This window comes from Vulpes lagopus, chromosome X (assembly GCF_018345385.1).
Source record: "Vulpes lagopus strain Blue_001 chromosome X, ASM1834538v1, whole genome shotgun sequence".
Taxonomy (NCBI): Eukaryota; Metazoa; Chordata; class Mammalia; order Carnivora; family Canidae; genus Vulpes; species Vulpes lagopus.
Genome location: NC_054848.1, coordinates 105,073,299 through 105,090,486, shown reverse-complemented (window position 1 = coordinate 105,090,486; position 17,188 = coordinate 105,073,299). Strand labels below are relative to the sequence as shown.

General features: G+C 38.9%; 1 protein-coding gene across 2 annotated transcripts in view; it reads right to left on the bottom strand.

Moving 5' to 3' along the window:
* HPRT1 (hypoxanthine phosphoribosyltransferase 1) overlaps positions 1-17,188 on the bottom strand; it is a 39,224-nt gene that overhangs the window by 3,397 nt on the left and 18,639 nt on the right. The window contains exons 4-6 of one of the 2 annotated variants that reach the window (XM_041742137.1): positions 8,206-8,271; positions 4,399-4,416; positions 2,159-2,241 (exon numbers count right to left, since the gene is read on the bottom strand). In XM_041742137.1, the coding sequence (XP_041598071.1) occupies positions 2,159-2,241; positions 4,399-4,416; positions 8,206-8,271 (167 nt within the window). The remainder of the gene's footprint in view (positions 1-2,158; positions 2,242-4,398; positions 4,417-8,205; positions 8,272-17,188) is intronic. The other variant, XM_041742138.1, reaches the window with a different exon arrangement.

The following is a 17,188-nucleotide window of genomic DNA, read 5'->3' as shown; positions in this document are numbered from 1 at the left end:
GGGATCCCGACGCGGGACTCGATCCCGGGACTCCAGGACCAAGCCCTGGGCCGAAGGCAAGCGCCAAACCGCTGAGCCACCCAGGGATCCCCCATACTGGTAGATTACCACAACCAAGACAGGGACTTTGGGGAACTGACTTTATCAAGAGTCCACCAGTCTTACCCACATATATTTCTGTGTGTGTGTGTGTGTGTGTGTGTGTGCACGATAGTCAAACTGACAAACCGTTTGCCAAAGCAGCCATTCCATTTGACATTTCTATCAGTTAATAGTCTTTAAATTTTTAATTTAACTCTTTAATTTAAAATGCTTATCTAGGGGCACTTGGGTGGCTCAGTGGGTTAAGCATCTGCCTTCAGCTCAGGTCATAATCCTGTGGTCCTGTGGTTGAGCCCCACATTGGACTTCCTGCTCAGTAGGGAGTCTACTTCTCCTTTTCCCTCTGCCTGCTGCTCCCCCTGCTTGTGCACTTTCTAGCTGTCAAATAAATAAATAAAATATTAAAAAAATAAATAAAATTGGGATGCCTGGGTGGCTCAGCGGTTGAGTGTCTGCCTTCGGCTCAGGGCCTGATCCCAGATTCTTGGGATCGGGTCCCACATCAGGCTTCTTGCATGGAGCCTGCTTCTCCTCCCTCTCTCTGCCTGTGTGTCTCTGCCTCTCTTTCTGTGTCTCTCATGCATAAATAAATAAAATCTTTTAAAAAATAAATAAAATATTTTTAAAAATAAATAAAAATAAAAAATAAATAAAATGCTCATCTAGTCATTTTTTTATCTAGTCATTCTTAAACCTGCACTGAATAAAAAGACTAAGCTTACTCAGAATAAGCTGCCATGCTTACTCTCTTTATGTATCAAACACAGATACACACAAACCATAAACAGATATATATCTGTGATATTAAAATCTAATGGTGAGGGAGGGATTAAGGAAAAAAGGTTAAGAAACACCGACTTAGCCAACTCTATCACTAAGAAATGACTTAAGTACTCTCTGAGCACTCTACACCTTGCCACACAAAATCTTTCATGAGGCAGTCTATCTCAATTCCACACCATACCCTAGGAAAGAGGTTACAGACTACCCTTTGCCACAGTAGGGTGACACTGAAAATCCTAAAGGGCATGTACACTGATTGGTTCAGAGGAAGCTACTCAGTGGCCTAGAATGCATCACTGATAGATACTCTCCCGTCACACTTGTCCCAAACCCACTGAAAGGGACACACACAGGCATCAGCTATCAGGAAAGCCCCAAAGGACTAACTGCTGACATACGATTCATCAGAAGGCTCACTCTGATTCAGAGATGCTCAATATTTGATACTTTGACCCTTTAAAAGGGGTTTATCAAAACCAGATAACCATTTAGGAAAAAAATTCGATTACTATCTGACCCCATCCCAAAATTACAGAGTGGCCAAAGATTTAAAAAGAAAAGATAAAATTGCTGAAGTCTAAAAAACCACCCGAGGTGTTACCCTACCAAAATCTTAAGGTGTGAAAGCATGAACCGTAAGCCACGTTGCCCTGGTTCAAATCTCACCCCAACAGAGTGCTCGGCACTGTGTCTTTGGACAATTCCCTATGCCTTGCTATCCTAATGCGTAAAGTGGGAGTAACAGTTCTACCTCAGAGTTGTTAGGGATTAAAGCTACAATTATAATTATTATTATAATTATAATTAAATTAGAAACAAAGGTAGAACTAATAAAGCAAAAGCCAAACAGCACAGGTAGGGCCCGGAGGTGAGGATGACATATGTCGACACGACATCATTCAACTGCAGGAGCTCCGGATCCTCAGAACCCACCCCCTTCCTACTACCTACTAACCCCAATTTGGGATCCTAGGTCTTAATTCTTCAAGAAAAGTCCCAAATCTTCTGCTATGCTACTCAGGACAAGTTGACATCATTATTAGCATGCCGGAAACCAAATGTTAACAGTATTAAGCAAAGAGATGACTGCAATGAAGGGCTTCGTTAACACATGACAAGATCATTTACAAAGGACATTTACGGAGTCTTAAATTTGAGATCACGTTACTTTTTGAAGATGAAACAAGCTGAGAACATTTACACTTACAAAGAAACAATTACTTAATCCTGTTTCAAATGAAGAAAATATCCTGTTAAAATGTCATATACATACCTTGCAACCTTGACCATCTTTGGATTATGCTCCTTGACCAAGGAAAGCAAAGTCTGCATTGTTTTCCCAGTGTCAATTATATCCTTTTAAGAAAAAACAAGACATTTAAATAGCAAATAAAATGGAGTCATATAAACACAAAATACTAAAATCCCATGTGCAAATAGAATAATGCTATTTTTTTCAGTGTAGCCCCCTCCCGGATGCAGATGGTTAATAGACCACACTCTGAGAAACACTGCTTTATACCATCTTGAAAGCATCCAAATTAATAATGTGTTACTATATAAAATGACTGTATATGAAAATGAATCTTAGCTATTTAGTCAAAAGTAGGACATTATTCAAAACAAACCTAACTGGGAAAATACTTCTTAAACCATAACCCTAATGTTCTTCAATGAAAATATTCCACAGATGGTATAAAGCGGTGCTTCACAAAGAGGGGTCTGTGAGTCATCAAAAACATCAGGGCTGGAGACTTCTGAAAAAGGTAGATTCCTGGGCTGTGGTGGCTGGAATTCCAGTGGCCCTCAGACTCTCGTCCCCTAGTGTACACACCCATAATAACTCTCTACCCCCAGGGTGAGCACAACCTGAGAAAGTAATGGGACAGTCACTCCTGTGATTAGTTATATTATATGAGGTAACTCTAGCATACTGGACAGAGGATTTCCCACTGGTTTTGAAGTCAGCTACCACATGAGAAGGCCACGTGCAAGGACATGAGGTTGGCTTCAGGAGCTGGGAGTGACTCCTGGAGAGCAGCCAGCAAGAAAATGGGGCCCTTGGTCCTATAAGCACAATGACTAAGTTCTGCCAATGACCTAAATGAACTTGGAAGAGGATCATGAGCTCTGGGTAAGAAAGGAGCTCCAGCCTTACTTCAACCTGATGAGACTCTGAGCAGAAGACCCAGGTAACCTGTACTCAGGTTCCTGATATGTGAAAGCCTAGACACTAAACGTGTAGTATTTTCAGCTGCTAAGTTTGTGGTCATTTGTTTGGTGGCATTACCTTAAACAAAATTGATCTGAAGTGGAATTAATGAATCTACTTTTAAAAACAAGCAACCAGGGGTGCCTGGGTGGCTCAGTCCATTAAGCATCCAACTCTTTTTTTTAAGATTTTTTATTTATTTATTCAGAGAGAGAGACACAGGCAGAGACACAGGCAGAGGGAGAAGCAGGCTCCATGCAGGGAGCCTGACGTGGGACTTGATGCCGGGTCTCTAGGATCACACCCCGGGCTGCAGGCGGCGCTAAACCGCTGCGCCACCAGGGCTGCCGAGCATCCAACTCTTGATCTCAGCTCAGAGCTGAGAGTTCAAGCCCTGCAATGGGTTCACACTGGCTGTGGAGCCTACTTAAAACAACAACAACAACCAAGCAACCAGTTCTCAGGGATATTTATGTACATGAATCCTTGAAAACAGTATCACCTGTTTAGTTTTTGATCCATAAGCTTAAGTTTCTATTTATAACAACAAAAATGAATTAAGGGTTATTGGTGCTCTTAAGCCTTAAACATTTTACATAAAGAATGAGGACTCACTCCACTGGTAAGAGTATAAAGCATACAACCACTCTGCTGAGTAACTTGGCAAATAACAGCAAAATTGAAAATGTACCAACTCTACAATCCAGTCAAGCCTGTATATAGAAGGAACTCATACAAGTGCAGGCCGAGTACTGCAAAAGGATGCTCTCAGCAGACCTGTTATAGTACGAAAAATGGAAGACTTGCCCTATTCATAGGGCAATAAATTGGTGGACTTGTATACTGCAATGCTATTTTGCATTTTAAGCCAACTACATACGTCTCAACATGAATAACCTCAGAACTTCCTGTGAGTGAAAATAACAAGATGGAAGAGAGAATATGTATAGTGCAGCACTATGTAAATTATTAAGTCACAAAATATGTTTTGCATATGGATATATACATGCAATAGAAGTATTAAAAAACATGCATGGGAATGATATATATCAACTTTAAAGAAAGAAAAAACTTTCAAGCACAAAAGAGAGGAGTAAGAAATATACCAACAAATTACCAATAAATTATCCAATAAAGAGAAATTACCAAGTATTTCTTACAAAAAAAAATCTCACTCCCTTATAACACAAGCCCACCATTAAAATTGATGAAGAGGAATTTCTTTCCCTGGACTACCTTTAGGACTGTGCATACTAAGTTAGAAAATCATAAACAGCATATTAAAAGCATGTAGAACTTACCTCAACAATCAAGACATTCTAGAAGAAAAAGAAATGAAAATCAGTGCAATGAATCAGACAGTGCTTCCAATTATAACTCAAATCACATCCTAACAAACTCATTATGCAAATTCTTGTTTTTAAGATAGTTTCCTATATCAAACCCGGATTTAAACAACAGGCTATCTGCTAGAATTTGGAACTCTTTAATATGAAATCTTCACTGTAATATAATTTTTAAAAATAAAATTTGACCTATATGTTCATTTTTCAAATTCTCATTACTTTAAACAGAAGTCTAATCTTAGGCAAATCATGAAGTTTCTCTGGGCCTCAGTTTACCATGTGTAAAATAAGGGACTTGAACTAGTATGTATCTTTCAACTCTAACATTATAAGTATGATGATTTGTACTATAACTGAAAAATCATGCACTTAATTGACCATACGGACTCCAATTCAAAACCCATTTTCTCATTAGGCTGAAACTGATCTGTATTTTCTGGATGTGTTCATATTCTTGGACTCAACTAAAGAAAGGTACCAATGGTTCCTTCCACCATAAACCCTCATCCCAATTTCTACCTCTCAGAATTTTATAGCTGGAAGAGCCCTTACAGGAAAAACCATCTAACAATTACCTCCAAGGTAAATAAGAGTCCTTATCTGTTCTTATAGGAATGAGGTAACATTTCACATTTCTTATAGTCATAGGAACAAGGTAACATTTCACATTTCTTATAGGAACGAGGTAACATTTCACATACTGGTTATAATCACTGTAACCAGAAAGATTCATGCTATGTTGTGTATTTGTAGTTCTTATTTCTTGATCACATACGTATTGCATCAAAACTTTAACCATCTACATATTCTTCTAAGACAGTGGCTACCAAGGTAGGGTGCACAAGATCCACAGGTTTGCAAGAGAGAAATATTAGACTCTTAAACCTCACTCTGGCTGAGAAATGCTTTTGCTATTATTTTACAATATACATAATATTATTATAATGTGTATTATCACTTTTCCTCATATCACAACTACTTCGTGTCTTTTCAAGATACTGCAACCTCAATCTTTAGTAAAACTGAATGTAATCAATTAATGGACCAATAATTGTTTCACCACCTACTATGTGATTATTTCTCCTACATTTTCTCTACCCTAGCTAGCACATTTGAAGAATAACATTCTCTCATCCTAACTGTGGCTCACTGCTGCAGCAATGTGTACCATGGGATAGAGTTACAGTTTGAAAACAGCACTGAATTATGAAACAGAGAAACTGGATTCTAGTCTTAACTCTAATACTAAGTAGCTGCACGATCTTGATTATGTCATAATCATAGACTTCTAATAATATGAGAGAGTTTGCAAATCAAGCACAATACAGAGAGATTACATATTTGTCCGATACAAAATTGTAGCATCTGGAGTATGATCTCAATACTGTTTTAAAAATAACGAATGACATTTGGGGAATATAAAAAATAGTGAAAGGGAATAAAAGGGAAAGGAGAAAAAATGAGTGGGAAATATCAGGGAGGGAGACAGAACATGAGAGACTCCTAACTCTGGGAAACGAACTAGAGGTGGTGGAAGGGAAGGTGGGTGGGGGGTGGGGGTGACTGGGTGAGGGGCACTGAGGGGGGCACTTGATGGGATGAGCACTGGGTGTTATTCTATATGTTGGCAAATTGAACACCAATAAAAAATAAATTTATAAAAATAAAAAAATAACGAATGAGAATTCCTACCATTATTGAGAGCTTATTTTATGTCAAATAGCTACATCCTTACTTCATAAGTGAAAAGAATGAGGCTCAGAGGTCAAGTGATTTGCCTTAAGTCATAAAACTAGCCAAGTGGTAAAGAGGTGTTTTCAGGGTCCAAAGCCCGTATTCTCAACCACTAACTGGAAAAGGAGAAAATATTTATATACCTATGTATCTGCACACAGTGTCCCAAAAAGATAAACTGAAATAGAAAGTCTAAATAACCCCACAATCTCACCACCAAGAAATAACTTCACCTGAGATGTCTTGATTTTTTTCTACAATAAACGTGCTCTACTGTGATTATCATGAAAAGAAAATTATTTTAGAAAGAGACCTTTTAAGATCAAAAAGCCACGTAATAGGATAGAGCCACTGGGTGGGAAAGGCAAGGTCAAATGGAATCCCAGGAGGCTTTGAAGGCTAGGTCCCTTCCAACACTAAACACTGGTTATAAGAGTAAGGGCTTCAAATGACTTCTAAATATGGGCGAAGTGTGCTGAAAGGAAAGAATAGGTCTGGCAGTGGTCTATAGGATGGGCAGGAAGGGGAAAGAGTCGACAGATTATAATTTCTCTTTTGAAGTTTTCAAAAGATGTTGAGGAGGACAAGATTAGTTTGGCAAAACCCTGACATGGGATCAGAGGATTTGATACAAGTGTTGTAGGCTAAAGTTTCCTAACAGATACTCAGTCAAGTAAGCTGTAAATATTAAAATCTAAAAGCCAGAGGAAGAAAAGTGCCTTGAGGTCAGAAAGACCTGCATTTAAATTCAAGCTCACCACTTGCTGGCAGTGTGACTTTGGACAAACCCTTCAAATCTGCTGAGTCTCAGCTTCCTGATTTGTAAAATAGGGGTTAAAATAGGATTAACAGTATCTACCTCATGAGATTGTTATGAAACTTTTATGAGATTATGCCTTTATATTTGGCAGTGTTTATAAGTGAAAAACTAACTGGCAGCTGGAAAAAACATAGCACCCTATCATTTGTCATTGTACTTGAAAATCATTTCAATGCATCAGAAGAATCATACTCAAATATCTTAATACCTCTATTATTTCTGCCAATTGTCTATACTGGCAAAATCTTGATGTATTTAAAAAACTCTTTTTGAGATTTCTTAAAATAGTAGTATGTTTGAATTCACTAAGTATTCGGAACTACCAGAAGCTGCTGTTAGGACATCTATATGCATTATCTCACTGAATGCTCTTAACTGTGAGGTGGCTGCCATTATCGTCCCCATCTTACATATAAGAGACAAATAGGTTAAATAATAATCTGCCAAAGGTCACACAGAAAAGGTACTGAACCCGGCTTTGAATCAGAGCTACCCATCTTGGGGTACCTGGCTGGCTTAGTTGGTAGAGCATGCAACTCTTGATCTTGGGGTCGTGAGTTTGAGCCCCACATTGGGTGTAAAGTTTACTTAAGGAAAAAAAAGCTGCCTATCTCTAGAACCTACACTTTCACAGCTACTACATGATACTACATACACTGCATGTTTTGCTTTGTGAGTCTATTTTTAAAAAGAAGACAGTCTTTCCTCATATATATATATTTTTTTCATTTTTGCTTATTTATTTATTTATGATAGTCACACACACAGAGAGAGAGAGAGAGAGAGAGAGAGAGAAGCAGAGACATAGGCAGAGGGAGAAGCAGGCTCCATGCACCGGGAGCCCGACGTGGGATTCGATCCCGGGTCTCCAGGATCGCGCCCTGGGCCAAAGGCAGGCGCCAAACCGCTGCGCCACCCAGGGATCCCATATATATACTTTCAAAGAAGAATTCCCAGTTAGATCACCACAGAGGAAGACAGGAGTCCTTTGCAATCCAGACTTTAAGTTTAACACTGGATTCTACTGCCTCTTTGCTATATGACCTAGGGAAAGACAGCTAACTTAGATTGCTTCCAAGGGTTAAATAGCCTTGTTTAAGTGCATAACTAACTGTGTAAACTGCCTCTTAGTGATAAAGCACAGTGTTACTAATTGACTCCTGGCATGAAGTCAAGAGAACTCTTTTCTTCCCTCTCAAGACACATACCTTTCCAGTTAAAGTTGAGAGATCATCTCCACCAATTACTTTTATGTCCCCTGTTGACTGGTCATTCTAGTTAAAAAAAAAGATATAAATATATATGCATATCCTTTTGTGTATGTACACACATTTCAAATTATCAAAAGGGAACTAGAAGATTTAAGAAATTAGTTATCAAATGTCATAGCATTTAGGATATTCTAAGCGATACAAATTGTAAGAATTATGTTTCAAGAAATGAACGACTAAGGTAACTTTTAACTAGAGATTAGTAAAAATTTCAAAGTTCTAATTGGCCATTACTGATGCTCTTAAGAGTCCTCAAAATAGGGCACACACAATTTTGAATGGGCAGTATCACAGCAGCCACCCATCTTTGGTCATGGTGATTTCTGAACCATGAAGAAAGTTATTAGCACGACAGATGTCTGGTTCTGGCCCTAGACCAATCCCATGAATCAAGCAAGTTGTATGTTCTGGTCTGTATCTTACTCAACCCCAAAAATACTGTCCTTGAAAATCTAGCTCAGGCCCAAGTTGTCTTCAGAACAGTCTGGAAAACCAGGTCTGATTAGTCTTTTCAGGCATACCTCTTAGGTTCCCAGTTTTCTGTTATCATAGACTCCAGCAGAAACCCTTACAGGAGTTTCAAAGGGAAACCATCCACACCTACTGTAGTTGGTGGTGATAATGACCATAATTTGTACTGGAGCCAAAGAGCAGGTGAACAAAAGAGCTGAGACTTCCCCTACCAGAGAGCAAACCATACCAAAGTTACAGTAATTCTTTTTTTTTTTTAAGATTTTATTCATGAGAGATACAGAGAGAGAGAGAGGCAGAGACACAGGCAAAGGGAGAAGCAGGCTCCATGAAGGGAGCCCAATGTGGGACTCGATCCTGGGACTCCAGGATCATACCCCGGGCCGAAGGCGGCGCTAAACCACTGAGCCACCCAGGCTGCCCAAAGCTACAGTAATTCTAACAATGTTGTGCCAGCACAGGAATAGACAAAGAGACCAAGGAACAGAATACAGCCCAGAAACACTCGAAAATATGAGGATTTAGTATATGATAAAGATGGTATTTTAAGTCAGTAAGGAAAAGACAAATTATTCAATGAAGTAGTTAACCATTTTGGGGAAAAAAAATAAAGTATGATCCCTACACCTCACAGCATATACAAAAGTAAATTCCAGATGGATTAAAATCTAAATGTAAAAAATAAAGCCATAAGCAGGCTGGAAGAAAATGTAGAATAAGTATTTTCACATTCTTTGAAAGGGTAAAAACCTAGGCATATCATGAACCCAAACTGAAAGAAAAGATCTGTAACAAATATTCCTATTATGTTGGGTTCCAAGACTAAGAATCCAATAGGAAAATGAAGAACGAACACAAATAGGCAATTCACAGAAGAGAAGGCCTAACATATAAAATGCTATCAATCTGAGAAACACTAAAACAATGAGCTTCTACCATTTACCCATTCACACTGGCAAAAACTCAAGCCTGATGATAAATGTTGACAAAAGTGAGGGAAACAAGTACTCTTGGTAAAAGTATAAACTGGTATAACCATAACCTCTCCTGAAAATGATACGGCAATACCTATTAAAATTGTAAGCCCGTGTGCCATTTGCTCCAGCAATTCCACTTCCAGGAATTGGTGCTATAAAAACACTTACCAATATGCAAAGGTACATACAAGGAGGTTCAGCGTATCAACTATTTATAAAAAAGAAAAACTGGAGACAACCAAGTCTATTAACAGGGACCTATTTAAATTAAATTCATCTGCACAAGGTAATACCATGAGGTCATTAAAAAAAATCTGAAAATCTATACACACTGACATGAGCCATGGGAATTAAAAACACCAAGTAGTAGAACAATGTGTTGCCTATGAAACCATTTTTGTTCAGCATTCTAAACAAATGTATAACATCAAATACCTCTGAGTACTGAGAATGAGGATAACAAGGCTTTTTACTTTTATATACTTCCATTCTCATCATATGCTTCTATATACATGTCCATTTTTTATGGAGTATCATTTTTGAAAAACACAGTTGGGCCAAAACTACTTAGTGTTGCAAATTAAACAGATCTAAGTATGGCTTCTGATATGCAAAAATTCTAGCATATTACTTCTCATCTTAAGGAAATTACAGACACTCTTTAGTCTAACTTAAAACCCAGAGTTTCGGGCAGCCCTGGTAGCTCAGCGTTTAGCGCCATCTTCAGCCCAGGGTGTGATCCTGGAGACCTGGGATCGAATCCGTATCGGGCTCCCTGCATGGAGCCTGCTTCTCCCTCTGCCTGTGTCTCTGCCTCTGTCTCTCATGAATAAATAAATAAAATATTTAAAATAAATAAACAAAAATAAAACCCAGAGTTTCAAACACAGAGAAGTAATTAACATCAAGAAAACAAAACAAAACACCCAACCAAACAAAAAAAACCTGAAGCTTTCCAGGCTTGTGAATCACAGTAAAAGATTTGCACCATATACCAAAGTAGATAGTGACACCTGCTGTAGAAGTTTGGTATTACAGTCCAATTCCAAAAGACCCTCTTAAAAAAAAAAAAAAAAGGAAAGAAAGAAAGAAAAGAAAGAAAGAAAGAAAGAAAGAAAGAAAAGAGGAAAGGAATAAAAAGACCTGAGAACAGAAAAGTATGGAATCATGGGAAAAAAAAACCATGATCCAAAGACTATGGTGATAGAGAAAGAGAAAAGAAAACTCCAAACATGCAAGACACTGTTGCTCCACTGGTGTCCAAATCTTCATACTGTTTGCCCCCAAGGTTTTTAGCTTAAATCTCTTCTGAGGCTTTTTTCATGTAAACAGCCACCTTTCCAATGGAGGCTAATAAAGATTTATCTAGGAAAAATGCTACAGTCCACCGTGCTAGAATACAGGTGTAAGTGCGCAATTGCATAGAAATGGCATCCATGGATCAATTACCCCACCAGAGGACCTTCCCTCCCTCCTATCCTGGGTGGAAAAATTGTCCTTAACTCAGAGTGTCATTATCAACTACATAAAATTCCCAAAAAAGCTCTCTGGGTCTACAACTACCTACTCTTAGCATCTGTGTTGCCATTTTGTCTACCTTTTTTTTTTTTTTAAGTGTTAAGATGGCAATTATGATTTCTGGTGTTTTTTATTCAAGTATAATTAACATACAGCATTACATTAGTTTCATATGTACAATTACCTTTCTTTTTTGTTTTTTAAATATTTTATTTGTCTAGAAGAGAGAAGTAAACTCCCCGCCGAGTGGGGAGCCCAATGCAGGGCTCGATCCCAGGACCCCAAGATCATGATGCAAGCCAAAGTCAGATGCTCAACCGACTGAGCCACCCAGGGGCCCCCCAATTACCTTTTTTGAGTCTAGGTGTAAAGATGAGTAGAGAAATAGGAAGGAACTTTGTTTACTTATTTGTATATCCCTAGGGACTTTGTAACCCTCCAGGCAGCAGCAAGAACTGCAGCGTGGTATTGGGAAAAGAGAGAAAGCTGTGGGAAAACATATCACGAGCGGGCTGGGAAAGACCTGCCCGAGAGAGACAAACAGGAGGAAATCTTTTTTTTTTTTAGGGGATTTTGCAGGCTGACTTTATTGTTTTTATACGTATATTTTTTATTGGAGTTCGATTTGCCAACATATAGTATAACACCCAGTGTTCATCTCGTCAAGTGCCCCCCTCAGTGCCTGTCACCCAGCCACCCCATACCCCTGCCCACCTCCCCTTCCACTACCCCTTGATTTTAAGAGGATGCAGAGGCCAATCTCTAAAGCTGAGCTCCAAAGAGGGCAAGACTAGAAGTCGTACTGAGGTAAGAAGCTGAGTTTAGCACCTCACAGCTTGCTTGTTGCAGTGAACTTGGGACCGTTCTTTCAGAGCCCTAGAACAGAATTATTGGCAAAGTCCCTGCTTCTACCTCCAGTGAGGCTCCAGTCCGCCACACTCTAGCATGCTTTCTCTGCACATCCTGATCGTGATCATCCCGACCTTTTGCCATTTTCCTGTACCCTGATCAAATATCAACAGCAGTGAGATTACGATCATATGCTTTCAGAGGTAGACTGTATCTCATATGAAAAACAGCAGATATCCAATTTTCTAAAAACATGCAGAAAAAAATAAGTCTGGAAGGATACACACCCAGGGAGTATTTTACTGACCCGTATTTTAGGAATTTTTTGGAAAGAACATGTTGCTCCCCCCCCCAAAAAAAAAGCTATTATCATCCGTTAAAAAAAATCATGCTACTAGTGAGGGGCACCTGCCTGGCTCAGTGGGGGGGTGAGTATGTGACTCTTGATCTTGGGGTCATGAGTTCAAGCCCCACATTGGGCCTAGAGCTTACTTAAAAAATAAAAATAAAATTTAAAATGAGGCTAATAAAGGAGGGCCCTTAGATCATCTATTCCCACCCTATCCAATATAGTAGCGATTAAGCACATGTGGCAATTACAATTGATCCTTGAACATCACGGGTTTAAATGTGCAGGCCAACTTATACAAGGATTTTTCTGACACAGAACAGCACTGTAAATGTACTTTCTCTTCCTTGTAGTTTCCTTAATAATCTTTTCTTTTTTTCAAGCTTACTTTATTGTAAAAATATGATATACAATACATATAACATACAGAAAACATACAAAATACATGTTAATTGACTGTTTATGTTATTAGTAAGACTTCTGGTCAATAGTAGGCTATTAGTAGTTAAGTTTTGTGGAAGTCAAAAATTATACAAGAATTTCAACTGTGCAGGGGGTTGGCACCCCTAACACCTGTATTGTTCAAGGGTTGACTGTTCTTTAAACTAAATAAAATGAAAAATTCAGGCCCTCTGTTGCACAAGACATATTTCAAGTGCTTTGACAGCACAGACTTGAACTTTTTTTTAAGATTTATTTATTTATTCATGAGACACACTGAGAGGGAGGCAGAGACATAGGCAGCGGGAGAAGCAGGCTCCTTGTAGGGTGCTCGACGTGGGACTTGATCCTGGATCCCAGGATCACGTCCTGAGCCAAAGGCAGACGCTCAACCGCTGAGCCACCCAGGTGTCCCGACATAAAACATTTCTATCATCACAGAAAGTTCTATTGGTCAGTGCTGCTCTAATCAAATCAAAGACACAATTTAGCACAACATAATACTAGAAAAAATTGAAGTCAGTGCTGATATTTAATATCTAGTGTTTTTAAATACAGTTTTCAAAACCTTCAGAAGTTATTGCAACCACTCTTCATGCTTTTCATTCCAGGACTGGTTTGGGACTAGGATCGCATAAGATAAACGTATTCAACAGAACCACTTTGTATGGCCTTGTATACAACAGATGATCAATATGTATTTGCTGAGTGAATTAATCAATTTCCTTAAAATTTTTAATACTGAAATTTGTGGTTTCACAAGACCAAACTTGAACACTACCTCTATGTTCCAAGAAACAGAGTGTTTAATATCTCAGCCTATGTAAAGTGAAAATCCACAGGAAATGGATACAAAATATACTTCTGTTCATGTCTTTTGCCCATTTCATGATTGGATTGTTTGTTTCTTTGGTGTTGAGTTTAATAAGTTCTTTATAGATTTTGGAAACTAGCCCTTTATCTGATAGGTCATTTGAAAATATCTTCTCCCATTCTGTAGGTTGTCTTTTAGTTTTGTTGACTGTATCCTTTGCTGTGCAAAAGCTTCTTATCTTGATGAAGTCCCAATAGTTCATTTTTGCTTTTGTTTCTTTTGCCTTTGTGGATGTATCTTGCAAGAAGTTACTGTGGCCGAGTTCAAAGAGGGTGTTGCCTGTGTTCTCCTCTAGGATTTTGATGGACTCTTGTCTCACATTTGGATCTCTCATCCATTTTGAGTTTATCTTTGTGTATGGTGAAAGAGAGTGGTCTAGTTTCATTCTTCTGCATGTGGATGTCCAATTTTCCCAGCACCATTTATTGAAGAGACTGTCTTTCTTCCAATGGATAGTCTTTCCTCCTTTATCGAATATTAGATGACCATACATTTCAGGGTCCACTTCTGGGTTCTCTATTCTGTTCCATTGATCTATGTGTCTGTTTTTGTGCCAGTACCACACTGTCTTGATGACCACAGCTTTGTAGTACAACCTGAAATCTGGCATTGGGATGCCCCCAGCTATGGTTTTCTTTTTTAAAATTCCCCTGGCTATTCGGGGTCTTTTCTGATTCCACACAAATCTTAAAATAATTTGTTCTAACTCTCTGAAGAAAGTCCATGGTATTTTGATAGGGATTGCATTAAACGTGTAAATTGCCCTGGGTAACATTGACATTTTTACAATATTAATTCTGCCAATCCATGAGCATGGAATATTTTTCCATCTCTTTGTGTCTTCCTCAATTTCTTTCAGAAGTGTTCTATAGTTTTTAGGGTATAGATCTTTTACCTCTTTGGTTAGGTGTATTCCTAGGTATCTTATGCTTTTGGGTGCAATTGTAAATGGGATTGACTCCTTAATTTCTCTTTCTTCAGTCTCATTGTTAGTGTATAGAAATGCCATTGATTTCTGGGCATTGATTTTGTATCCTGCCACGCTACCAAATTGCTGTATGAGTTCTAGCAATCTTGGGGTGGAGGCTTTTGGGTTTTCTATGTAGAGTATCACGTCATCGGCAAAGAGGGAGAGTTTGACTTCTTCTTTGCCAATTTGAATGCCTTTAATGTCTTTTTGTTGTCTGATTGCTGAGGCGAGGACTTCCAGAACTATGTTGAACAGCAGTGGTGAGAGTGGACATCCCTGTCTTGTTCCTGATCTTAGGGGAAAGGCTCCCAGTGCTTCCCCATTGAGAATGATATTTGCTGTGGGCTTTTCGTAAATGGCTTTTAAGATGTCGAGGAAAGTTCCCTCTATCCCAACACTCTGAAGGGAAGAGAAATCTCACAGAGGAAGACATGGACATGGCCAACATGCACATGAGAAAATGCTCTGCATCACTTGCCATCAGGGAAATACAAATCAAAACCACAATGAGATACCACCTCACACCAGTGAGAATGGGGAAAATTAACAAGGCAGGAAACAACAAATGTTGGAGAGGATGCGGAGAAAAGGGAACCCTCTTACACTGTTGGTGGGAATGTGAACTGGTACAGCCACTCTGGAAAACTGTGTGGAGGTTCCTCAAAGAGTTAAAAATAGACCTGCCCTACGACCCAGCAATTGCACTGTTGGGGATTTACCCCAAAGATTCAGATGCAATGAAACGTCGGGACACCTGCACCCCGATGTTTCTATCAGCAATGGCCACAATAGCCAAACTGTGGAAGGAGCCTCGGTGTCCATCGAAAGATGAATGGATAAAGAAGATGTGGTTTATGTATACAATGGAATATTACTCAGCCATTAGAAATGACAAATACCCACCATTTGCTTCAACGTGGATGGAACTGGAGGGTATTATGCTGAGTGAAATAAGTCAATCGGAGAAGGACAAACAGTGTATGTTCTCATTCATTTGGGGAATATGAATAATAGTGAAAGGGAATATAAAGGAAGGGAAAAGAAATGTTGGGAAATATCAGGAAGGGAGACAGAACATAAAGACTCCTAACTCGGGGAACCAAACTAGGGGTGGTGGAAGGGGAGGAGGGCGGTGTTGGAGGGGAATGGGTGACGGGCACTGAGGTGGACACTTGACGGGATGAGCACTGGGTGTTTTTCTGTATGTTGGTAAATTGAACACCAATAAAAATTAATTAAAAAAAAAACAAAATATACTTCTGACACCAGTTCTGTTAAGGTTTTCTTATACCATAGATGGTACACAGCCCTGTTCCCACCAATTTAAACTGAACAAATTCTACCCCCCCCCCACTTGTCTATGGTCTTAATAACTCACTTTGCTTGCTTTAAACACACACACACACACACACACACACACACATAGATGTATATATAAAGAGAGAAATAGATATTAGCTTTACAGAAGATAAGCTTTAGACTATTCAGTGTCACCATCAAAGTGGCACATTTACATTTATTTAACAGTTCTGGAGGAAAAACATACCTCAAAACAATGACTAAATGAAGGAGAAGGTCATACTGAAAGCTACTGATCTCTTCTTGTAAGAGACACTTTAACTATTCGAATACTTTCTGCATTCTCTTTAACAAATTCACTCAAATAGCCACATTCTTACAAATTACTATAAGGTAAATTACATCTTTGATATATTAAATAGCTTAATCAAGCTACTAGTCAAGCAACTTCCAAGATTAATATTGAAAGTTACAGCTTTATGCACCCAGACTGCAACTGAGAAAAAAAAAGTCCCACAATTGGCAAGAAGAATCGTTTGCATACAGAACTTCTGACTAGGAGGGGCGCCTGGGAGGCTCAGTCGGTTGAGCGTCTGACTCTTGATTTCAACTCAGCTCATAATCTCTGGGTCTTGAGATACAGCCCCACATGGGGTTCTGTGCTGGGCATGGAGCCTGCTTGAGATTCTCCCTCCTCCTCTGCCCCTTCCACCCTCTTCCTCTTAACAAAACAAAACAATACAACAACAACAACAAAAAGCTTCTAATAGAAAATTAAGAAGTAAAAGGAAGGAAGGAATCCATATTGGAGAATTCAAGTCAGTTACAAGTTTTCCCAAATAAGACTTTGTGCTCTGAACAGTTAAAGGTATAGGTTCAAATCAAAGACCTGTATTAGCGTAAGCAAGTCACTTCACCCCTCTACACCTCCTGTTCTCAAATGTGTGTGGAGATAATTCAGAACTCAAAAAAAGGTTTTCGCAAGATTTCAAATCCTAAGAACAATTTCATTTTAACGTAAGCCACTTTGTCTGGACATCCAGTAAATCAGGCTCATTTTCCCTGTACTTAAGGCCTCCACAAAAATATTGCCATAAAACATTTACTTGTTTGACAACTTTCCTCCTGAGGCTTCATTTTTTTATGATGAAAAAGATTATTTTTTAAAAAAT